Source organism: Nestor notabilis, unplaced genomic scaffold (assembly GCF_000696875.1).
Source record: "Nestor notabilis isolate BGI_N333 unplaced genomic scaffold, ASM69687v1 scaffold22030, whole genome shotgun sequence".
Taxonomy (NCBI): Eukaryota; Metazoa; Chordata; class Aves; order Psittaciformes; family Psittacidae; genus Nestor; species Nestor notabilis.
Window position 1 is genome coordinate 44,024 of NW_009911016.1, and position 26,472 is coordinate 70,495.

The 26,472-nt window shown below is 38.8% G+C and overlaps 1 protein-coding gene across 1 annotated transcript in view; it reads right to left on the reverse strand.

Annotated features, from left to right (window-relative positions):
• Positions 1–26,472, reverse strand: part of COL24A1 (collagen, type XXIV, alpha 1) — a gene marked incomplete at its 5' end in the record, with an annotated part of 98,999 nt that overhangs the window by 41,681 nt on the left and 30,846 nt on the right. Inside the window, 5 exons of the mRNA XM_010012745.1 lie at positions 6,964–7,017; positions 8,913–8,966; positions 10,798–10,851; positions 20,171–20,215; positions 20,849–20,902. Coding sequence (XP_010011047.1) covers positions 6,964–7,017; positions 8,913–8,966; positions 10,798–10,851; positions 20,171–20,215; positions 20,849–20,902 — 261 coding nt within the window. The remainder of the gene's footprint in view (positions 1–6,963; positions 7,018–8,912; positions 8,967–10,797; positions 10,852–20,170; positions 20,216–20,848; positions 20,903–26,472) is intronic.

Consider the following 26,472-nt stretch of genomic DNA (forward strand, 5'->3'; position numbering starts at 1 on the left):
GGAGGTTATTTCCGTATTTCTAAACACCATGACTGTTTGGGAACGGAAAACCTGTTGTTAAGAACGTAAAATGAAAGACTACGTTAAAGCAAAAGCTAGGTAAGTATCGAGACAGAGCCAGGCTCTTTACAGCTGTATCTAGTGGGAGAATGAGACACAATAACTTTCCTGGTGGCATCTGGGCTGGAATCAGAGGGAACTAGCACACTGCTATGGCACTGCCTAGAAGAAAACAAACTGCGTTTTCCAAGTGCTTTTCTGAATTGTAGAGAACCTTACATCTTGGGTCATGGTTTATAACGCAGGGCGTGCAATCATGACTGATTTCCAAAGAGTTGTAATACTGTTCTACTAGGTAATAACAGGGGTTTGTAAAATTACTTTGTCAGAAGCACATACGATTTTCTTTAGATTACCTTCCCCTCAAAAATATGTGACTTCTCTGCGTCACTTGAATTTCTGAGACAAAACTTAGCAAAAATCTGTTCTGACTTGGATTTATTGATGGCACATCAAAACCTCTGTCAGAACAGATGGTGAGCACCCACACGCTTCCCTCTGGAGCTACAGTGAAAGTATCTGACTGCTAACTCAGGAACTGTGTGTATTCAGAATCATTTAGGCTTTTCTCCCAAAACGGAAATCTCTCAAGAAAAGGCCTTTCCTGTAAGCCGATATATAATAATCTGGCCCTGAAGAGCCAGAAATATCCCACAAGAAGTTGATCTGTCAGCATTCATGCACTGCTGCTTATGGCCAGCATGAGAGAACACAGAAACCATACGAAAAGGAAAGTGAACAGGCAGGGAAAGCTGTCCGAATACTTTTGATACCTTAGTAGTTTGGGACACAGTTTTTGTGAGGCAATCCCTGAGTTAGCCTGGCTACCTTCCTTGTTTTGGTCTAAGCCAGGACTGAGTATTTACATATAATACATATATCATATCAACAGATAAATTCTTTGAACACTTGCGACTTCCTTTTAATCACAAAGGGGGTCATAGACCATAGTTTGAGAAATTGTCCTGTAAGGAGACTGCACAGGGTTCTCAGTCTGTGTTATGCACATGACACACCAAAACTTTTCTGCTCGTCACATAGGTCTCCACTTGAATGGCCCAGTCATTAGGAAGAGAATGACAACTGATTAGATCCCTAATAATGAAGCAAAAAGGCCTATCATTCAAACCACCAACCTTCTAATATAACTCTGAATTAAAACCAAAGAAACAAACCAACATGACGCTCAGCTTCTGGCTCTGTGCTGTGCCTACTTCTAGCCTACCTTTAAGCCAGCCACAGATCAGAGCACAGGAATCCAAGGGAAATATTCTAACAAAAGCACACCGTAACATTCCTATAAATAGTATGATATAACTCACTGTTGGCACATATAAATTGGATCTGTATAATTTCCTATGATAGCTAGCACAGAATGAGAGATACACATGATTTGCCTGCTGTTACTTAACTCAGGTTGCAACAAACTGAGCAGTAAGGCTGCCTAACAATTGCTACTACTTTTTTCTTTCGCACAGGATCAGCCTTCTTTCTAAAATGAAACATACTACATTGAAAACTCTAGGATGCTAAGCTGAGAAAAAGTTCATCTAAGAAGGCAAAAAGCACCAATTAACTCTTTGTTCTGTTTCATCCTGCCTCCTAAATATAAGAAGAGTGAAAATAACATGAACACACTATGTAGCTACTTTGTTTGTTTGGTGGTCGACATAGAAGAATATGAGAAAATGACATCAATTTTAGCCTCACATCCTTTGAATAATTAAGACAGATAAACCCACTTGGCTACTGGTGTATCACAAAGCACACTGGCTACTTGTTTCACATAACCCTGAAGTGCATGCATTTTTCTAGGTGCCATATTCTCTGCCTTTAGAAGTATGAAAAATATCACTCATTAAAGCAGTGTTCTTAGGTAACTGAGGTTCTTCGTGCCAGTACAGACAGAAGTGAAGCAGAGATAACGCTATTGGCTGCTGCAGACATAAGCCACTGTTGCTTGATCCTAAATTTATAGCACTTCACTATGTCATTTATCTCCGTTTTCAAGACTGAATTTCATGAGCTGAATTCCAGGTAAGTAAGAACAGAAAAATTATTGCTACTGGGCTTTAAAACATCAAATATGTAACAATGGCTTTATGGTTGCTTTCACTGCTTTCAGCATGTCTTCCAGACGAATGTATTTCTTCCTTCTAGTCACAAAGAGACATTCCTTCTCTTAGATACAGGTATTTCCACCTCCCAGATTGTCATTCTACCATTGCAGTATCTACAAAGCAGTGTTCTCCCTTTGTGCTTTCATGAGATTCACACTAAACAATAAAGCATGGGTCATGAAAGGATACAACCTTTCACATGACTCCAGCTGAAGCTTATCATGTCTGGAGCATGAGCTGAGGAAGCTTTGTTTTAGCACTACGGTCAGTGGCACATCCCCCCGAATCCCCTGACACTGAGATACTCCACAGACTCTTAGACAGCCTGGTTTCAGCTGGCCGGAACTCCCGGGTATACTGGAGACAGAGCAGCTGGATACTCTCAGGCAGAAGTTGACTGCTGGTAATCTTGGACGTGAACCGGTTGCTGAAAGGTCCAGAATTTATGAGATAAAGGAATTCTACTCTGTGACAGTGCAGAAGAGGGTTAGTGCTCCTAAGTCTTCCTGCAGATTCCAGCTGTGAAGATGGGATATGTTCTTTTTTCAGTACAGAGCAAAGGGGAATTTCCATATGCTTCTATTTAACTTCTGTATGTGACTGTGGTATGCATTTTTCCACGGCCTGCCACACAGAGCTCAGGGTTCTGACACTTCTCTTTCCGAATCCAGTAATGACAAACTTCAGCTTTCAGGGCCCCCAGATATTTTCCTTATGTGAGATTCCACTTTGGGTCTGAGATTTTGATCTTGAGAGCAGACAAAATTCTCAGCGGCTTCAGTGGGAGTTTGTTCACAGAGACCGAAAAGCTGGGTCTGCTCCGAGACCCTCTTTCGTGAGCATTCCCAGTCATGCTGGATGGAGGCAAAGTCATAAACCACAGCACCAAACTAGGTCTTCCACAGAGGTTGGGATGTTCAGGATTTATTTTGAGTGATCTTTAATTATAAGCGATGTATTCCATGATGTGCTGCCAAAATCATAGAGACAGACTCCCTCAAAGATTCCTCAGTTGGCAGAAGATGTGACACTGCTTAAATAAAAACTATCTTCTACCTTCAAAATAGAATCTAAATTAAAATAAGTCATTCCCCCACAAAAGCAACCACCAGGTAGCAGATGCTGCTGGGAGGGAGGAGAGCCTAGAGGGGAGGACTCATGTTCATGTCAGCAGCTTGGCTCTGACTCCAGCTCTGGTGATGTTGGCAGATGGACTTGACAGGAGGGAAAAATCAGAGGAGTTCAGAGAGGAATGCTATGTTCAGATGAATTAAAATGTACAATCTGCAACCAGTATCAATCTTAGAGACAAATATTTTTACCAAATTACTTTTGAGCTAGCCACCTAACTTGAAGCATCCTGCAGGCCACCAGTCAAACTGAAACTGGTGGACCAGTAAGGCCGAAGGGATTTTACTTTTTAGGTGAAGCTCAAACATCAGCATATTACAGTGAAAATGATGGCATATGTGTACTCCTCATGTGATGATGTCACTGGCTTGTGTGTTCTGATTGAGCATAACACTTCAGCATTTATACCACTTTCAGATGTGGTCCTACTGAAATCACAGAGAGGTACAGCAACCATCTGTTTCATTGAGTCAGGCTTCTGAAGAAAAAGTGCTGCCAAGCTGCTACCTCTTTTCAGCCTCGCAACTGCTTTGTATTTCTGGTTTGATTTACATTTTCAAGCTAGCCTGTGAGGCAAAAAGGCTGTTTTTCCCTTTGCTCCTCTGAACCAAAGCACAAATCACACTCATGTCGGAAGGCTGCCTTAGTTACTAACGCAGGGCTCCCAGGAGACCCTAGAGCCTCTCTCCACTGAAGAGATTTCTATAAGCACCTCTTGAACACTTCAGGAACTACTTCTTTGCTTGCTGATGCCCAGGGTTGGATGCTCCTGCTTATACCAATTCTTGCTAGTTCACTGCTTATCTCTGGGGGTGGATTCTCACCCTCTGCAGCTAATTAAGGCTTCTCTTTGAACTTTGTTAGCTATGTTGCATGAACAAATATGCCTGCATTTCAGTTTTGCCTGACAAACAGGCCTCAATGAACTCATTTTTCTGGGCACTGATAGATTACATGTGTGTGACATATTCAGTTCAGAAAACAAGCAGGTTATCCATGAGATGCCGGAAGCATTTGCTATTTCTGCATGTAAAATTATCAAAGTAATACTGCATATTCTTTTAGCATATATGATTTTGTGTCTTTTTTTTTTTTAACAGATAACTCATTATTAAATTGTCTATTACAAAAATAGCAAATTAATTCCCCAGAAAGAATTTTCATTTATATACCCTTTTAAATAGGCTTTTAAAAAGCGCATCTACAGTAAGGAAAAAATTCAAACCATTTTCCATGATAATGGTGGGCATGTCCTTTTCTATGAGCTGCTGAGAACTTCTTTAATCCTGAAACCCAGATTCCTACTGACAGGTACTTAGAACTCCTTGTACTTGTCTGAAGTGTATGCTCAAATCTGCTTCACCCATTTAAACAAACTGAAGTCTGGGATAAATTGTACTTTTATGTCTGAAACTACGCAACAAAAAACCCCCCAACCACTGCCAGCTGGAAACCTCTCTAATACAGGGTAACCCAGAATCACTACTGCAGATTTTTAACAGAAATTATACATTTCATATACTAAATTTCACAACTTGTTCCTACAAACTGCACCATGAACTAACAGGTAAATTAAAACAGATTTCTGAAGAGGAGGAAACTGTACTAAAGAAGGAAGACTCATGTGAAACATGTGAAGTTTTTCTCAGGAATAATCCTGTAGTGTACTGTCAAGTTTCTAAGCATTCTATATTTCAAGTATACATGGTATTCAAAATACGGTTTCAAATATAGTATATTCAGATATATTATTTTGAATATACTGAATATATAACTTTTTATCCGATCTCTTAACAGTTTAGCAATCATGAAAAAATAGTATAGAACATACAGTTAATAAAGTTTGTATTACTAAATTTGCTAATCCCAATGTTTTCTAATCTAAAATCTTATTTAAAATACGTGTGCTTCTCAAGTATCTCTCTTTAACTAGAGTAAAAGCTCCAGATCTTTCAACTTTTCAAATTTTACCACATATTTTCTTCAAAAACATACATACCACAATAACAAAGGAGCATAAAGGAAGGCTATAATTATATTTTGCTGTAGCAACAAATGCTTCTGCTTTCTATGACAGAAAGAAACCAAAAAAAAAAAAAACCCCTCACTGACGAGGATTCAGGGAATTCATCAGGAATAAGTGGTAAGCACTACCTGATGCCAACACTGGCTCTGAAGACACACTGGCCCAGCCACTGGTATGAGTTGTACAGGTCTCATCGGAAGCCTGGATATGCTGTAAAACTGCTAGGTAAGGCTGATGTTAAACGGGTGCATCTTCACTGCCCTTTTCAACAAGCTCCATAAAACCAGTGAATCTTCACTGCCCTTTTCAACAAGCTCCATAAAACCAGTGAGAATAGACTTGCTCATGCTCTAACCAAACCCACCTGCACTATGAAGTGGCAGTGCTTCCTCAAGGCACCTTGAGCTCAGACTGCAAAAACATGTCCAAAAGAACTCCAGACAGGAAGCACAAGTGATTGGCAGATAAAGAAAATAATCTTAAAACATTGGAACAGCCCAGTGGTAGTTAAAATGCTGATATTTACATGTTTATGTATACAGAAAATAAGGTTAGTGGTGTTTCTGGTTGTGGCCCTGTTCTCAGCTGAAATCAATGGCAAAACCCCATTTAACTGTAATGTGAGGAGAAACGAAGATTCATATTGTTTCTACATGGAAACACAAGTTTCATCTGTCTGATTTTAGTACTGGTTTAAGTTCAGACGACAGAGCTCAAAGGAAGCACCTGTACACGGGTCACACATCAAATTCATACTGGCAACACACTACTCTCTGCTCTAAGTAACATGAAGCAGCGATATGACTTACTCTTCTTCCCTTAGGCCCCTGTGGCCCTGGTGGTCCTCTTGTCCCAGAAGGTCCCTGCATATCAAATAAACTTATTATTCATTTCCTTCTATACAGAGATTTCTGAAAATTACAAGGCTCATGCACACTGACCAACACTCAGTGCAACCAGTACAAATCAATCCTTTCACTCATGGTTCAAATTCAATCAATTGTGTTAGTACAATTTGGATAGAAAAATCTAAATAAGAGACTCTATGTAACTTTATTCTGAATTAAAAAAATCATGATATGACTGTTGGATAAATTACTTCTGGCCAACATCCCAAAATTACTAAAGGATACTTACATTTCAGCAATATTATGTTAAAAAAAACCCTAATATGTTCTGACAGAAGATTTAGGTTTTTGTCTGAAGAGCCATATTAGCCAAATTACAACACAATTATAAATAGCAGATTAGAATACAATTTATTTTTGGTTAACAATGAAACTAAACACATAATGAATATATTTAACTCATATTAGGCATCAAGGAATTAAAAAGAAAATTGTTGTGTGATTATAAACTATCCTTAAAAAATTCTATTCTCCTACTTATCTCAGCTGAGCGATTTTTTTAAGCAGATGAGTAAATGATATAACTAATTTTCCTGTCCCTCATGGATCATCCTGGTAAAGAGCAGATGAACAGACTTTGTTTATGGATGAATAACTTTTCATTCCAGTTTTACAGACTGCAGTAAATATTAGAAACCATTCTTAGCTTCAACAGGGCAAAAAGACAAGTTGAAAATGGTACACCTTATGTCAAACCAAAGCACCGCTCTATACCTACAGGTAATCCTTCTGGCCCCACAGGTCCAGGGGCACCTGGAGGTCCTGGGTAGCCCTAGAGTTGAAATATAGGTAAGATAAAAAAGTTTTAGCAGAATTGTTATTATAGCAACATGAAAAACTTGGTTACTTTCCTGAAAAAACTGAGGTAAGTTAATAAAGTGTTTAATCCTGCAAAATTTATTCCCAAAATTTTGTTTAGAAAACAGGTATTTGTTTGGATAGATCACAACAATCATTAGAACAACTGTCCTGATTTCAACTAGGGTAGTTAATTCTTTCTTAGTAGCTGGTACAGTGCTGTGTTTTATGTTTCGTGTGAGAATAATGTTAACACACTGATGTTTTAGTTAGAGTAAACACTACTTAGTAAAAAGTCAATGACTTTTCCATCTCTCATGTTTTGTCAGTGAGGAGGGGCACAAGAAGCTGGGAGGGAACAGAGACAGGACATCTGACCTGAACTAGCCAAAGGGATATTCCATACCACAGCACATCATCCCTCAAGATATAAGCTGGGGGGAGCTGGCTGGGAGCCACTGAGCACTGCCTGGGGACAGACCGGGCTTCAGTCCGCGGGTGGTGAGCAATTGACCTGTGCATCACTTGGGTTTCTTGGGTTTTACTCCTCTTTCACTTTTTTCTATTATTGTTTTATTGTTGTTATATTTTATTTCAATTATCAAACTGTTCTTATCTCAACCCATGGATTCTACATTTTTCCAATTCTTCCCATCACACTGGATAAGGAGAGAAAGGGAGTGAGGGACGGAGCGGCTGTGTGGTACTTCGCTGCTGGCTGGGGTTAAACCATGACAAGCAACCTAAGAAGTTTCCCCTCACACAGGCACTAGCTGACATGGATGTACTGAAACAAAAGCTGCCAAGTTCTACATGAATTTCAATATCCTCATGTGAAGGTTCTGACAATGGGAACAGAATCCACTGAAGTGGATTTACCTATGGCAATAAGCATTACTAATAGTTGAAAAAAGTAGTTGATAAGATTGGATCCTGTATTAATAAATCCTTTAGTAATCTCTCCAATAAGATTTTTTTCATGGTCCAGTGCCACTGGTTGATGGTAAATCTAGATTGGAGAGATTTAATGAAGCACAGAATGCTTGAAAAATTATTGTCTCCTGATGCATGGATCATTGGTCTGCAGCCTGAGGGTACTTGGACTCTTCTTTGCCAATGGATGCCCCCATTCCCCACTGCAACACTCCCAGGCCCACATCTGTTGCAACATGCAGTATGTCACCTATAATCTGCATCATTTCCTTCTGAACAGTTAAGTCTGTAAGTGTTCTCTATACATTCTAGAGCTATCTATCACACACAACAAAACCCTAGCCACTTTTCCTTGAGTACTTCAACATGAACTTGACAACGGGCACGTGAGTAGTATTTTACTTCTGTGACATATCAATCTACCTAACATGACAATGGCTTCTGGACTGTCCAAAGCTGCATGAAACATTGCAAGCTGATTAAGGACAAGCACCCTTGTTGGAAAGCCAGTACTTCCACAAAAGTGGCACACAAGGGTTGTTTGGGTACTGCTGTGCAGTAGAATTAGAGGTGATGCTAGTTACCAGTCTGTTTATTAGAATAACTTGTGTTACCCTTGTCTACACAGGAGATTGTTATTTTCCCTCATTTACTTATCTCTTCTTTCAACTATGTTTAATTTTTTAGTGTAAGGCTGCTTAGAGCCATTCTTCAAAAATGCAGTTGCTCTGCTACTTCATTCAGCGGGTCACTTTGCAATGTCATTTCCACAGAAGGGATAAAGCTACTAAATAAAACTTCCTAGGAACCATGCATCATAAATACTATTCTTTTCCATAAGGCTTGTACAGTCAGAAGAGTTAGAATTTATTACTGTTTTGGAAGGTAAAGTGTGTTTGTAACTCACTTATGGATTCTACATTACTTGTGACTTACCATGACACCTTTCTCTCCAGGAGGACCTACTGGTCCTGGACTGCCTCGCTGTCCCTTTAACAAAAATTAAAAAGAAAACAACAGTAAGTGCTCTTTCCACCAATGAGCCAGGCATATCTGCCCAACAAGGCTAACCTGCAACAACAACATCCCAGCAAGAGGTCTTTCTAGAGGGTTGTAGCCTGTAGTCTACAAGAGATTTAATCACTTCCTACAGTGTATAATACCACTGGTTCAGGGACCATCCTTCAGAAACAGTGCAGAGACCCTTTTCACTTCTCCATCCTACAAGCCTACCTATGTTTTGAAAAGATCAAACTGAGTTTCTCTACCTTCCCTTTTCCTCGAAGACTGAAGAGATCTGTTACTACATCAGCCTCTGCAAACTGCAGCTAGCAGATCCCTTTTGTCTCTGTTGGGTGCATCATGTTTACAATTATGTTTCTAATCCCTAAAATTCACCACAGCAAACAAGGAAAAAAAGAAAATTTTGTTCCTCTCTCCCTCATTTCTTCAGTATGTGTTAGGAAAGCACAGCTCTAAAAGCAAGGCCAGCCCTTCTGCAGCTGCAGAAGCAGTTGGAGTAGGGGAAGTAGGAAAGGTCTCTTTCTTGTCTTAGAAATTTTTTCAGCTTTTATTCATACCACATCCAGCCCAAACATCAGGTTTGGCTGCAGATTATCACCATAAAAAGATTTCATTTTTTTTGCAGACAGCACACATGACATAGTGATAACACCATATTTTATGTTGCATACTGTAAACACACATTTCTTTAAAATAATTATGCTGGAAGTATGTTATTTATATCCATATAGCATGCTTACATGGTACTATTTAATAGATAAAAGAGGAAGACAAATTCATAGCAGTTACAATTACTACACCATGAAACAGCTTGCTTCCATTTGTGGATGATAGATTATCTTTTTACTGCCTTTTCCCTCCTACCTAAACTATCAGCACAATCCTAAGGTAATCTTTGTTGTGCCAAACAATTATAAAGAACAAGAATCCTTTGACACTGAGTTCTAAGATGATATTATGATTAATACCATGAGAGATTTGTCTAAACTTTAGTTTTAACAAGCAGTGCTTTTTACTGATCTATTTCCTTTCACAGATTATATAAACTGCAATATTTTAATGGAAGTTCTAATACATTATTAAGAATTCTTCAAGAAAATATCCAAATAGCAGCCACCAGTCTAGATGAAATAATTCAGCCCTGCAGGGAAGAAATACAAATGGTGCTGGATCACTCTGACAAACAATTATGGTTTTATTATAATTGAAGCTGACATGCAGTTCAGTAATAGTTTCCTGTTTTTCAGTTGAAGTAAAATACTTCACCTAAATAAAACCATGTCAAATACGCTTAAACTACTTACACCGTTCTAGTCACATTAAGTGTGCCAAACTTTTGCTTTCCTAAACACAACTATTACTTCACAGCAGACAAAACTAACAACATTGTCTTCTTTACTCAGTTAATGCATACAGCCAAATTTTACCTTTCTACTTTTGTCTTCATCATTTAGCAGTGCAAAACCAGTGACTACTGGATAAAACAAGTATAATTTGTTTCTTTAAATTTGTCAGTTTCTGTGAATCAGTAACAGTGGATAGTAAAGTAAGTGACATAATACGAACAGGTATCTACTCTATCAGCTCTAAATTAGTCACCAATTAAAATCAAGGGTACCAGATGCATACCTCAAACAACAGCATTTGGATTACCATTTATTACATTCCTCTACTCTGAAATAGCTACAGGAATATTAGCTTGTCAGTGGTCAGTAAACAATCTCTCACCAACATTTTATCACCCTAGTGGTTTTCAAAGCTGATATTTGCTGCTGAGTAGTCAGATACATTACTGTACCTTTTCACCAAGGCTTCCAGATGGCCCAGTTTCTCCAGGTAAGCCAGCTGATCCCTGTACAGAAAGCAAGAAGATTTATTAGCGTGATGTCTTTTACTGTTCATGGTTAGCAGCTCCCCAGCAACTGCGCAGCACAGCATGGCACATTTCTTCATCCCAGAGAACCACTGGTCTATTTTTGTGGGGAAGGGAGAACTGCACAAGCTAACCTGTCTTACAGTCCATCCAGGAGAATCACTGCATCTAGACACACTAACTTAAATGGCTGCTCCTAGAAGAGAGATCACTTTGTCATCATACTGTGCTACCACCTAGGTTCTGTCATCAAAGCCCAGTCTTGCAGCACTAGAAGCTTTACAAACATACAATTAAAGGTGATAATTGCTCTACTAGCGCTTCAGTTTGACCACAATTTTCAAGGGGAATAAATTAAATGGAACAAAGTAAAAGCTAGTCAAAACAAAAATTATACTGGACCAGGTGTTGTCAGAATTTTCCCTTTAAGAGCTGAAGCCCTAAATGCCTTCGAAATAGGGGATCAGAGCCTTTCAGTCCTTCAAAAATGAAATAACTCTCTCCTGAGGTTCTTCCACAAATTTCCAGTGGATAGAACAAGTACCACCATATGTGATGGGAAAAACGAGGGGAAGTACTTTTAAAAAGCTTATTCCCAGTGCCTGCAATATCCTCTATATAATGAAACTCAAAGAAAACAAATAAACAAACAAAAATATAGTTCATGGTCCCAGCTGAGAAACATATGAGGCAGTGAGCTTGAAAATAAAGCAATAGGTTCTCAGAGTACATTGCATGACTGCTAATGAAAGATGTCAGAAATGTGGAAGCTCTTAGTAGAGACATAATTGAAAAAAGTTTGAATAAAATGGCAATTCACACATCGGCATTGCTATCTCTATATGTATAGGAATGTACTGGCTTTAGTAGCGCTATACTGGCACGTGAGGTTTTACTTTTCACAAGTGTAACTTCTGAGCTCACTAAACTGCTCATATTCCTTCCAAGAGCCTGGAAGCATTTTATTCCATCAAAATAATTTCATTGCAGAAAGACAACATTTCAATCTGAGATCTCTTCCTTTGGGGGGGGCTGGGGGGGAATAATTAAAGTTTTGTAGCTTTTGCCTATATAATTTCAATACAGTTCACCCTCAAGTAATTTAACATAACAGGTACAAAGTAACTAATGTTTTATGATTGCTTGTTATTTTCCTGGACTGCTAGCTACTCTGGAAATCTCACAGTTTAAGTATATTGCAATGAGCATCGATACAGCTGCCTTCGAGGCTCACAATACTGGCACAAACTACGTTCTGGAAGGGAGTACAGAGATAAACAGACATTTCTGTGTCTACTGAACTGAGGTATTATGTGTCAGAATTTGTGTATTTTATGTCAGAACTGAGATGTCTCTTGGCTTAACAGCAGTCAAATAAATCCTAGCAATATTGGCAGTAAGGCGATGCCCAGACTGGCAGGAATGAGGGACTTTCATGGTGAACTCTGAGAACGAAAGCTACCACTGCTACCAGTCATGGCCAACAGCAGGCCCCGGTACCAGGCAGAAACCTGTGAGACAAAGAATTACCCTGTACTCTTGCTCATCAAGATAAAGTGTGTGGAGGTACGGTTTCAAAAGTCTAAAGACTAATCACTTTGATTCTCTTATTCCAGAAAGGACAGAAGACACAAATCAGAGCCAAGATGTAACTCAGACCTACCATTCTACTATACAGCCTCAGATCAAGTCCCCGTTTCAATTCAGAAGTATTGTCTTTCTGACTCAGTTTCTCTGGTCTGAAAGGGAAGGAATGACTAGGAAGCAGTGACTGTGAATGTGCTGTTGTATTACCCAGTACATTAGGACTAGCCTATAATACCTTCCAGAGTGAGGACAAAAGTTGGCTATTAAATAGAAAGTTTCCTAGACACTGGCTGTTCCTCAGAAGAGAGTAGCCAAGAAAAATTACAGTAAAAACACTAGAAGAAGAAAGTTGCTTTTCACTGATACAGAAGACAGAAAAGAAACTCTGAATAAGCAGAAGCAGGTATATATGTAAAGCAAAACAGTAGCCAAGATGACAAAAAGAACTGAAGCCAGTGAAATGGTAAAGGCAATATGGACTTCAAGAGGAATGAAGGAGAAAGTTGTTCATGACAGGTTAATTAAATGCTCTTCCACCACTCCATTCAAAACAGAGTAACTGTCTGAGACAGAGATAAAGCTAGGGCAGGTATGAGCAGAGACACAAGAGAAAAAAAGCTTACTCAGGAATACGATTTTGGTCATTAAAAGAATTAGCAGCATATGGTGAAGAGAAAGTGCAATCAGAGAGCAAAACATCTTGTTCCACCAACATATTAGCGATAAAGTGATGTTCTCCCTATGGCCTTTTTAAAAGATCACTTGGCTCCTTACATCCCAGATTTGGATTGGCTTATTATAAAGACCAGCCGCCAGGACTGGACCAAGGTTTCAACTCTCCCTCTTATGTCAGGGGATGAATACTGTCCAGAGCAGGTTTGTTGAGCCAGTGCCTACCAGCATCCCTTCAATCCTTTGGGGAGCAGTCGTGGATTCCAAAAATGAAATTGAATATACTTGGCAACAGAAAAGTAAAGGAAAAAAACCAGAAATGTTAAAAAAAAAAATAACCACCTTGTTAAAAAATAGTCATAAACTTTCATTTACAAGAATTTGTATAGAACTCTCCAGTGACAATAACAGCATTTTAGAAACCTTCCTGACAGAAGCATTTTTGTGGAAAATTAATCAAGAGACCAGATCTCACAACTATGCCTGAGAAAGACAAGCAATCTTGCCAGGGCATATGCTCTATGTTAGAAACTGGACTATAGTTGAATAATTGAAAACACGTTGTACACTTAATGCAAACCCAAGTATGGAGTAACCTGTTGTAAAGCTTGGTAGTGAGAAATAAATATTCAACTGATTCCAAACATTCCTGTGAAGGCAGTTACCTGTCAGGGTGTACGCTAACACACTCTTCTGTGGTACCTGAAAATTTTCCAACCCAATGCTATTTAGAATTCAGCATTTCCAAACATTTTAATTCAACATTCTTTTAACAAGATGACATAAGTAAATTTAAAATATTATCATGACACATTAACATCTTCCTATGAACTTTTTTGGTATTTCTGATTAATTTTCATTAAAATTTGTCCTGAATCCCAAGCTCTGTTTTGCTAGCTAGACATAATGGTAGTAACTATTTTTAAAATTAATCCACTTGGACCCTGGTATCACAGTATCACTAATACTGGATCTGTTCAAGTATGCCTCTAACAGATGTGACCCAGATCAGGCCTAGACAAAAATTAGGAAGAAAGCATGAGGCCGGGTTTACACTGGCTGCTATTTGGGCTTTATAGAATCTGCAGCAGAACAAAAGGTAGCTGACCTGTGAGAAAGGAGGTGTCATGGACAGTTGATAGGTAAGTCATAGATTTCTGGGTTCATTTGTATCAGATCAGTGACTTTCTTCGTGACTTTCTTCCATCTGATCAAAACCAGTATATTACTGAACCAAAGACTTTCAACAGAGCCTTTGTATAGAACATTTCCTTACTGCTATAACAGTATCAGGTATGAACTGAATAGAGTAGCTGTTAATGTCCTGCACTTAGAGGTAAGAGTCACCTGAAGTATTGTCTTCAATACCCTGCCCTGTCTCCAGACCACTGGGAAAGCTCAATACAAGTAACCAACAAGAACAGACTTGAAAACAGTGCCATGTTAGAACTCGCAATATGAGGAGCTCCTGCCTGGCAGCTGCGCAGATTGCTGTATGTCACATAGCAATGGGTTTGTGTGGGCCTTTTTTCTTATTCAGGCTGGTGGTTCCAAGCCTAAGCTTTAGAAAATATTTCCTACCTCATAACCACAGTACTAAAAATGTTACGAAGTGACCATGAGATCTGTAGCTGCTTTACCCAGGATTATGTTGGGAAGCATGGTATTTGAAAGGCAGATGTTATTTTCTTCTTTTCGACATGGAGATCTGTCCAGCTGTTTCACTGGGTTTTTTCCATCTGTTGAGAAAGTTACTTGGTAATCAACCGGAGGTGATAATACAAGTGAAAATCCGCGCTTTGCTACTGCCAGTGGAGCAGGTGAATGAAAGCGGAGATACACCATATTTCTACCTCACAGATGATGCTTCACTCGATTTTTTTGAAGGACTAAAAACTTCTAGTACCTGAATATTTGGAAGGCAAAATGTACTGACATCATTCCTTAATCTACAGCAGCTGTAGGAAAGAAATTGGGTAAATTTTGCTTCCAGATACACTAGTGTAAGGAAGGATAATTCTGTTCGACAGTGTTATGCATAGAAGCACTATCAACAAGTCCTTCAAGAAAAATGAGTATCAGCTTGAAAATGCTAACCTCCAGCTATTGTAACCTGTTTCCCCACTCTTCTTGAGAAAAAGACCTAGCAGCAGTGGCAGTGTATCAGTTCACCTAGGGTAAAACTAAGCAGCATAACATAGACACAGAAGTATCATCATCATTCACTGTAAAATCTTCATAGAACTTACATTAATGTGTACCCAATTGGTTTCTGAAAGCAGCGGAACTAGTTCCCTCTTCTGAAGCCCTTGGCAATGTCCCATGCATTCACCAGTCGTTTGAAAAAAACCCAACGTTTTCCTCAACTGACTTTTCTTTCGGCCTGGGGCTTACAATTCTCATTTGCATATCCCCAAAGACCCAACTTCAAAGAACTCCTTCTAGTGAGCATCCTGAAAACATCAGTTAAAGTCCCTTTAGTTTTTTCTTTAAGCAAAAGGAATTGCAGCTTCCATTCTCCATGAATTAAGCATCCCTGGTGCGTAATCCAGCTAATTTTTACCTCTGAGGGACATTTTACAGGTCTTTGAAGATCATTTTCCCAGGATTTGTGCTCATGAGCTCTATTTAGCTCAGTTTGTCCCTTTGACTCCAGCTGTACACGCTGCAGCTGACAGTTCTACCCTCGTATTCTGCCTTAATATATGTATAAATGTCAGTGATTTCTAATTCGTAAGTGTATGGGCCAAGGTCTGAATCTCTGTAATGGGACTGGCAAAGAGAAATTGGAATTAACTTGCACTTTGTTACCCAGCATGGCCCAATCTGGCTAAACACTAGCATTATCAAACAATATCACAATCCTGACAAGCAACTGCTTAATGTTTAGATCAGTTCAATTTTGGGCCATAAAATATGGACAAGAAATAGTTTTCTTAAATAATCCCTCACAGTTTACCACAGGTCATTTCTATGAGATGCCTGAAGCTGCTTTCAGATATTTGCCATTCGGATAACACCTGATCTAAGCATACAAAATCCAGTTACACACATCGGCAAAGCGAGATTTTCCTCCTCCAAACGTAAGGGCAATTTTGTAAGTAGCTGAGGTGGTTGCTTCCTTTGGCATGACTCCCAAAGGATTTTCTCTCATCAGCACTATAAATTTGCTCTGCCTGATGTCCCTTACTATTCACTATCTTAACCCACTGCTCTTCAATTTGACCTGATAGTCCTGCAGTTAACTGAGTATCTTGCAGCAAAGGACAGATGCTGTGTCCTACTGAAGCTTTGGGCTCTGCTTAGCCAAGCAGCACCATACAAACCTGCCCACCTTCCCCTTTAAACAGGGTGTATGCTGTAGCCAGAGAAATAATTTTTGTTGTAGGACTTGGTTAAGGAATAGTGTCTGAAGTTTGATCTTAGGCACATTCCTGATCTAGTATTTAAATGGGTGTCACTTTTAGCTTATGAGTACAGTGAACATTTCATAAAGTTGGTCTACTCAGTTTCCACACCAGACAAGCGTCCACAAATACTTTGGCAGAAATGTGATCTGAAAACTCAGCAGCTTCATGTGACCTAAGAAATGTTTGACAATACAGCTTCTAGCCTATTGACAAATCTGTATTTCAGTACATTACCCATCTAACCAGACTAAGTAACCAAGCACTATGGCCCAATCTGCTGCTGAAACTTCCCTGCTTGTGCGCGGTTGCCATCTGTATTTTTCTACGCACATATTGAGCAGTACTTGACCTGGAAAAGCTGCTACAGAAAAGCAATAACTATTTTGGCACCTCATGCAGCAGTGACAGATATATTAGTTATATATTAGATGGATGATACCAAGAAAAGCAAGAAAATAAAAAAATAAGTTTTCTTTTGGAGAACTGCAATATTGTGATGGATTCCCCATTGCTAAAAACAAAAGAAAGGTACTGTTTATTTCAATCATGGGCTTAAAAGTATGCATCATATTCTGTAATTTGAAAAATTCAGTCAATAAAGATCATGAATAAACCTCAAGCAACAGATAAGCCGGAAGGGAGTGAGGTGTGTGCAGAAGGAAGAAGCCATACACAGAGTTTCATTAGACGCTGGACTTCCTATCAACATTTCAGTAATTTCTTTTTCTCTTTACCTTTACTATTAAACACATTAATTGCACATTGTTCAGCACTATTTTTTTGTGTGTGTGGCATGTTTGATTCCAGAGATGTTCTGGAGTCATTCTGTATGCCACCAGAGCCAACACTGAATAGTATGGAGTGGATTTATCTGTGAATTTAGGAATTTGTATTCTCTCTGCACACCAAGGAAAAGAAAAATTACTTGTCACAAACAGAAGCTGGTGAGAAGCTGGAAGTAAAAACTTCATCCAAACCGTACATCTTGCGTCAAGACTCACATCTGGAAAACCATTTTGTGCACAGAGAAAAGCAATCCTCTTCCTGCTAGTACTTTTCAACTAACTTAGGAAAAGCTTAACTGTTACAGATTACTGTGGTGAATAAAGCGAAGGGAAAGAATTTTGAAAGGTCTTCCTGTGAGTTCTGCTGAGTGTGTTTGAAAGGCTGTCTCTTGTTCTTGGTGTTTTACCATTGACCTTAACCAGAAAACCATAGATACTATCCCCCTAAAAACCATATATTGGGTCTTAGTTCTCTGCTGACAGATAACACAAAAGTAATATCAGGATCAAGGGTGTATGAAACTTATTTGATTAAAATATGTATGTAAAGCAGAAAACATTTTACAATTCACAAGTAAAAATAAAGAGTATTTATCAACAGCTTAGAAATCACTTCAGCTCTCAGGAATCTCATGCCATCCTTTATCAAACACAAATTCTCCAAACCGCAAGTGTGGGAAGTGGTAACTAATGACCGGCCATAATTATCTTTCTATATAGCACTAACGGGGCTCTACAACATCCCCTTTTTCGGCACAAAGAATATTTTTGGTATTTTATTCTTGCAGCCTGTCCCTGATTCAGTTAGGTAGTTAGTATGATTATTTTATTAATCATCACTGCAACATATAATCATTGATTATATATTTGAGCTAGTGAATTGAGTTAGAATGGAGCTCCTTTAGCAGTGAATATTATGCACATACAAAATACCTGAGTTGTGGAAAATGTGTGCACTGAATCCAAGTTCACTGAGGAACTAAAAAAGCCCATGACAAATCCAGAAATTTAAGGTTAAGTAACTAGCTTCTGTGACTGTTTATGCACTACTATTAATGAAGTGACTGACTGCTTAGCTTAGTTTGTCTTTTGTTGAGGATTTAGGTGCATGTGGCACTGTACAACAGAGTAAATGCTATCAATTTTCTCTAACACAATACAGGATGAAAATCAGAATCCACATGCAATAAGATCTTCAACAGGAGATTATACTACTTTGTCCCAATACAGAGTGATTTCTGCATCTGTCCAGAAAAGCAATACACTGCCACTATGTCCCATCTGTTCTGCTCTACCATGACATCTTCCTTCTCCAGTACTCACCCAGGTTTGCCCTAATCATTCAGCAACATAAAGAACCACAGATTTTCCAAATGGTATCATAAGGTCTTACAGCTCTGACAACAAAATGAAAGTTTTGCTATGTATAAACTGCTGAACAAAGCTAAGGATCAAGCTGCTGCTAAAGTATACTATGTTTAGAGATATGCTGCTGGCCATATGGTGCTATACAACACTACTGGTTCCTATCTAAGCAGATACTTTTAACTGGCTGAGAGTCCAGCTTCCCAGTACCCTTCCCTGGAGCAGAGTCTTCAGAGTACACAGAGGAGTTGGATTTGACTTACAAGCAGTTCAGAAAATTTCAGCAGTAACCAACCATTTAATATGCTGTCTGGAGTACATCTGCCTGGTGTTTTTCAACAATGCAAAATGCTGAACCATGTTTATGTTAGTACAGCACTGAGCCCAAAACAGTGTATGGTATCTCACCTTGGCATACATTAACTCAAGAAACAAGACCAATTTCATCACCTTCTAAGCAACATCTGGGTAACTCAAGCATGGGTCAATAAGCACACACCTGCTCATAATTCCCAGACACAAGTTAAAAATACAAAAGGGCAGGGGATGAAATTAAGCAGAGACAATTGCAAGGCAATATGTTTAAGTGACGATTATCAACTACAAAAGTGCCTACAGTGGAAGAACTGGGAAAGATAACTTTTAAAAAGGATTGGACACTCTGGATAACTGAGTAACAACATGCTGTTACAAAAATCGGCATGTGTATGCAATAATATGGCTTCTAAGAAGCAATTTTCCCTTTCAGCAGTCTAAGAGGTTTGGGTAGTAAGCTGGGGTCATAGATGTTTAGGTGAATTAGAAACAGTCTACAGGACAGCAAGAATGTGACTTATCTAGAAAACATGAAAGGCTAAGTGAATCGGGACAGTCACAATTGAAGGCACACAATACCCAACATCATTTGTAAAATGCTGTTTGCAGAAAGGAGTCTGATTACACAATTGGAAGAACGTTTTAAAAATAAGGATGGAGAAGCACTAGGCTGCCTGCAGGTCATGGAGCCTTTGTTCTTGGAGCTTTTCAGTAACTGGTTAGCCAAATATTTGTCAGAAGTGATACAAAGAGGACTGATCCTGCCCAGGCAGTACAGGATGGAGGTCACCTTGAGCTCTGTGATTTTTATGAAGGGGAGACACAACAAGTCTGCAAAATACATCTCAGGCTAAATGTAGCCTCTCAAACGATTTAACTGGAAAAGGATCACTCATTCACTTAACTTGAACGTGCTTTGGAAGATTCCCTACAACTACCTATAGCGTTCATTCAACCTATTAGGAAAAAGGCAGAATTTACTCCAGAAAATAATGGGGATTTTCTTTAAATAGTACAATTCTGAAAGACCACAAAGGTATAGCCAACATCCTACAGCTTCAAAGGAAGACAAACTTCATCAGAAGGTTACTGCAACAAATGACTCATTCAATCTCAAATAAACAAAGAATTAAAAATAAAACCAGAAAGGGAATTCAAGCTTACTGCTTCACCAGTTTTTCCAAGGTTTCCTTGATCTCCTTGTTCTCCCTGTTAAATGTAGAAAACAGATGACGTAGTTCATTAGAAATGTAATTTCTTTCATATGTGTATATTAAAGTCCTCTATTTTCCTAGGAGCTTCTCTTATTTTCTAAATTACATCTGCCAGTTAAAACTTTAAAACCCAAAATTAAGCAACCAGCGAAAATTTAATTTTATCAGTGGCTGATTTTGATTTTGTAAAGAGATGTCCCAATGTATTTAGGACTTGCCCTCAAAAATGAAAACTGTGTATTAAAGGCTCACTTAATACATTGAGTCAGCAAACACTACAAAAAAATGATTTCGGTTTTATTTTAATCTTCCTTTCAGCAAATTACCTTCATTATTTTACAACTGCTTCAAAAGTAAATGTTACCTGTGCACACTACTGATAACTTTAACTTTATTATGAAACACTAGGAAAATTGACATTTTGAATTTTAACAAACCTCTCCTCCTTCTCCCAGAACCTTGGAACTGGCACTAAGTATTAGACTAGTTAATCACTAGTATGATATTTTATATAGAAGCATGCATACTCACATCCTTTTACTGTAATGCCATTGTATATAGCAGTGTATAACTGTACACAGTTTATACTCCAAACACATTTTATTTCCTACATAAAACCATCACTTACCTTCAACCCTTCTGGTCCAGGATCACCTACATAACCTTTCTGTCCTGGCTTTCCCTAAAATAATGATTAGAATAAAATACTGTAAATATTTTATTTTTAAAAGATAATTTAATCCCAATTTCTGTATTTATCAAAATACATGCACTCAAAAATTTACAGTTTAGTCATATTTAATATCAATGCTTGAAGCAAGTATATTTACAAATCTGCACCTGAAAATACACTCTTGATTATTACAGCAAGTACTAGCACAGTAAGAAGAATCTGTATTAACTCTTACAGCAGTTATTACTGAGGAAAAAGCAGTCACAACCCAAGAATCAAAACCATTTCAACTTATAAAAACATGCTGAGGAGATAAAAGGTAAGGTCATATACTCTCCTAATTCCAGCAGAATAAGGACTCATACTAACAGAATATGACGTTCAGACTTGAGAGACTGTTGTCATAACTGTCATTCCTCAACCAGACAAAATCAGCTTAAATATCCTCTCCTCCTTGTTTATCAAACTGATTAGTTTAAGCCTCATTTCTCTCCACTACCATTTTGTTGCTCGTATCTTGTGGGTATGATACTCTGATAATAACATATTGTTACCCGGATGAAATACAGCAACATCAGTCAGAGCAGGAAGCCATGAAGTGCTGAGATCTTTGAAGCACTTTATAATATACATCCCTCCATCTGCTGTCACTCACACATATCCACAAAGGCATACAAATAGGAATGCTTTTCTCCTGAATTTTCAATTAGATGTTTATAACTTAATTATGTCTCACTTTCAGGAGGTAATTTTCCCTCCAGATATACTTTATTTCCTCTACAACATAAACCTTGGCCTAACCATTTGGTTATCTAAACAGCATAGCCCTGCCTAGACAAACTTTCCCCATCTGCTCTGAGGCAAAGACCTTTAATTCAAAAGTAACGGTTCGATGGAGTGGATCTGGCTCTTGAGCAAGTTGCTAATGAGATCACTGAAGCCTGACAACTGGAGAAAGAAAATTAATTCAACATTTTAATGATTCCATATCAAAAAGATGAGGATTTCTGCTAAAAGGAAATTATCAGCTGTCATTCCAGCAGACTGAATAATTGCAATCGCAGGACTCTAATGAGAGCTTTCCTTTCCACATCAGCTGTCCCGAGAGAAGAGCAACTAAATCAGCAGATAACAAACAGGTTTCTTCAAAGAAAATGGGATTTTCCCATTTGGCTCCTTTGTTCTGGCTGCTCTGCGCCCAATCTTTCACAACGCAATGTGTGTGTTAGTTTCTGAGCCTCTGATAAATTCGCTATATGGCTTAAAATTATATTGTCTTAATAGGTTCCATGACTTCCCACGACTCCCCTTTTATCTCTCTTGTTCTCTCTCTGCCTGCCTGAGCGATTTCATTTTGCCCTACAAGTTCCAACAAGTATCACTGCTTTAGAAGCAGATTTTTGGTTTTGCCAGTGATTAAAACATAGCACAGCTAGGAAGGCAGGGAGAAAAGACAGTGAAAAGAAGTTCTGAGAGACCCAGATAAAGCAAGTCATGTCTTCCACAATGCTTAGCAAAGTGAGTGACAAAAAAAAAAACCAACCCAACAAACAAACCAACCACCAAGCGATGGCTTCTGCAGTTCACTACACGCTGTTTAACTACTTTGCCACAAAGAACCTCAAGGGCTTTCTAGAGAGCAAGACCGAAACATAAAAATGTTTTAAACTAAATTAACTGAAAGAAAACTAGTGGCCACTACTAACTACCTTGATAATTTGGGGCCTGAATTGGAGTTACAACTTGTAAAGTTTTCTTGGCTGCAGCACCCCAGCTATACTAGCTGTACTAGCTGCAAAGGACACACAACAGATGCAAATTGATCAGAAAATTGAACAAGTGGGTTCAACTGGTAAAGCTATTTGAACCACACAGATTTGGCTTTAAACAGAACTGCAATACGACTGTAAATTACACACAGAGCAAAAGCCACTGACTGAAGGTTAAACTAGGCATGGCTGCTTTTCTGCTTTCAAACTCCTGAGAAAATGACTCTTCCAGAGCAGGGTAATCCCAAAGGAAATGTCTGTTTCCTAAAATATTAGCTGAAAGTTCTGCCCTTCCTCTTCAGGAAACAACAACCTCCCATGCTTCCTTTCCCCTCACGATGGGCTGATACAGGTATGTATATTTTAATATAAATATCTCTCACTATCACTCTATTTGTATCCCTCCACAAGCATCTTGTATGTCTTCAGCCCACAGGAAGAAATATACCACCTTCAGAAAACACTGCACTGGGGAAGTAGGGCAGCTTTGACTGAACTTTTCTCCATCTTCAGGAGGAACTGCTCACCTTATGACTATAGAGATACCAGTTCTTGTTTTACATGTCTCTCAAAATAATCAACTCATAACAATTCCACTTTATGTTCTAGTTTAAAACAATCCCACCCCCTTTAAAGGCATTTTCCGCTCCTGCAATGAAGATTAAAAAAAAAAAAAAAAAAATAAAGTGCTCCAATGCTTGCACTGACTGAGCTGAGCTATACTGACAGGTAGAGTGTTAACAGTGGGATAGCCTTTGAGAAATAGAGTTAACTGGGAGGAAACTGAATAAACACAGTTACTCTCTAATGTGGCATCTACTGTATTTTGACAGAAGTAAGCAAATAAAAAAAAAAAAGAAAAGAAAAGCTTATTTATTTACAAGGATTAATATAAGACAATATATGAATTCAACTTTGGAATAAATGGATGAGAAGGGATGAGAAATAAATAAATAATATATAAATAAAAGGATGAGAAAGGGATGAATGAAAATTCAAATTATGTAATCAGATTCAGCTCAAAATCCTCTTCCTAAATTCAAACAGGCTGAGCTCTGTGGAACCTGAGATATATCCTGACTAAGTCGGAAATCATCGTTGGTTTTGGCTCCCATTGTTTTAGACACATGGGAATTCTCCAAGCCGGGATCTGAGAACCAGAGTGTAGGTTCATACTTACCTTCTGTTCCAGTAGCGAATGACTTATTTTGCTGGCAGCATTGGTCAGGTGGGTCCCAGGTGTTTCTGGTCTCACACACATTTTTTAAAACAAATGTTAAAAGCAAGGGCAGGGGTGGGGAGGGATGAGGGAAAATGAGGTGAAAAATCTGTGGCTGCCTGCTTGGTGCATACCTAAACCTGAACTGGCAGCTGAACACTTTGACCTGAAAACTACTCAGTAGAAGAGATGAGGAGTTCCAGAAGCACTAGAAACCTGCTCCATTACTGTCCAAGAGAAAACTAGAACTGTTTAATAAGAATAATTGTAGGATTACGATATATCACTTATAAGGATACCTGTTTAGACAAACCCTAAGAAGGTCAGGACAATAGTGGCTGAAGAGAGGACTAACCTATTAACCATGCCTACAAATAAGTCCTGTAGGACAGGAAGCAAGGTTGCAGCGAGAAAGACACAGGCAAGACTCAGATCAGCTAGACATTAGGAAGAGAGTCTGTAAACCAGACAAAGCACTAAAGCCGATTGCCAGGAGAATGAAGAACCTCACTATTAGAGGCTGCACAAAACAAGTTAGAGACATTAGTCAGCTCAAGGCATAGCTGAGAGCTGACGGTGCCTTGGGACTATGCATGGCCAGACCACTTCTTCAGGTCCCTCTCAGAGACCTCCCCAGCCCCAAGGCTTATTTAATTAGTACAGCAATAACACGGTTTTGATAGCATTTACTTTCAGATATAGCATTTACTTTTCTGGACTCCTTTTATGGAAAATGGAATCAAAGCTTGTGTAAATCAAATGTATGTGAAACTGCAATCAAGTAAGCATAATTTAAAACAAACAGACGTGTTCAGCAGCTTACTGACTCAGTCCTACTAAACTGTACTGGATTCAACAACTTCATGACTTGGACTCTCTCTCTCCAATGCAATCACAGTCTATGTTTACAAGTGGGAGTGAAGAAGCAAGGACAAGCAGAGGTGGTAGAAGAGATCAGAGCAGCAGTGGTGGCCTGGAGCTGTGAAACAGCTGGAGCCAGCTATAGAAGCCAGGAGAGAGCAGGTGGGCCCTGGGACAAGAGGGGAAAACAAGCAAGGCTCCTTATCAAGCAAACTTCCCATTTTCCCCTGTCTCTCATTTCAGGAGGGGATGTTAGCCAGCAACCTATAAGAATGCATGGAGACACCAACCCTGGGACCCACCTCGGATCCACACACTCTTAACAGCTTGTGAGTGAGAGAAACCACGGGGCAATAAGACATGCTAACAATATGCACATTTCCCATTGAGACGTATCAAACACAAAACAATTTAGGTCAAACTGACCTGAAATGGATTACAAATATTTCAGTTTGCTAGGTTACACAGGAATTTTTCCTCTTGGGTCACTTTGACACCAGCTGATGGTGACCTGAGCATGCCTGGTGACGCAGAGAATGTGAAGGTAGGTGTCTCACTGTCCATGAGTCACCCGCTGCAGCATCTTCTTTTCCAGTTACCACAACACTACATGGGAGATGCTGTCCAACCATGAAGCCCTGCCCAAGGAGGAGACTCAAAGGAGGATGCAGCCAAAATAAGAATTTCCATGAGGCTCTTGGCAGACGCTTAGGGAGATTAAACTGACTATTGAATTGAGTCACAAAGTATTTTGAAATTCTGTTCAATTTTTTGCATGTTTTCCTGAGCTGTAAATAGGAGTTTGTTTTTGTTTTTTAAAAATTTAATCAACATAGCAAATAAACATTTTAATACTATTTCTAACAGAAAGCAAATTCCCAGCTTTGACTAGCTAATGAACAGGGAAAATGACATAGGAATATATCCACTCTAGAATGGGGAAAAATGGGAAAGACTTTCCCAAGTTCCTGAAAGAAATAGGAAGTCATTCAGAATTAAGACCAAGCCAGTGATTATCACACATAACCAAATCAAGTAAAGGCAGAAGATCATATTGCTTCCCATAAACTTAGTGACATTCCTATAGTCCCTTGGTGTAGGCTAGCATTAATTTTTAGCTTAGAATTTTTCTAATAAACTTCAAATACACTAAAATACTCTTAGTCACTAGTATGGTTTTATAACTAACAAAACCAGTTGTTAATTTTAATCTTTTATCTTTCAAAACATGTCAGCACAAACAGCATTGTGACATTCCAGCTTTACTGTTTTCAGCTACTGTCTACCAGATCAGTTTGAAAATTATTTCTTAAAGCATCAGCCCTTTACAGTTCTCCCAGTGAACTGAGTCTCAAGTTGGGTTCTTCCCCAGTTTAAATATTTTGAGATATCTGCTGGTTCAGTCCTAGGAAGTGCATGGTGGTTTCATCTGTCTCAGAGGAGCACCATAACCAGTTTGTTATTGACTCTTTTAAGAAAAAAAAATTATTTTGTAAACCATGACCATAATATCCTTTCAAATCCTTCGTATGGAAAGCCATTTCTCCTCCTTTAGCTTTGAGCACATGTTGAGAAAAGACACACATTTATTCAGGAGATATCATTTTAACACAGTTACTTCTCACAGTAAATTTACCTTTTAAAGCAGTACTTCCACCAAAAAATAGTCTTTCCTAACAAAATTAATTATACTTACTCTTGGGCCAACTCCTCCAATAGGTCCAGCTGGT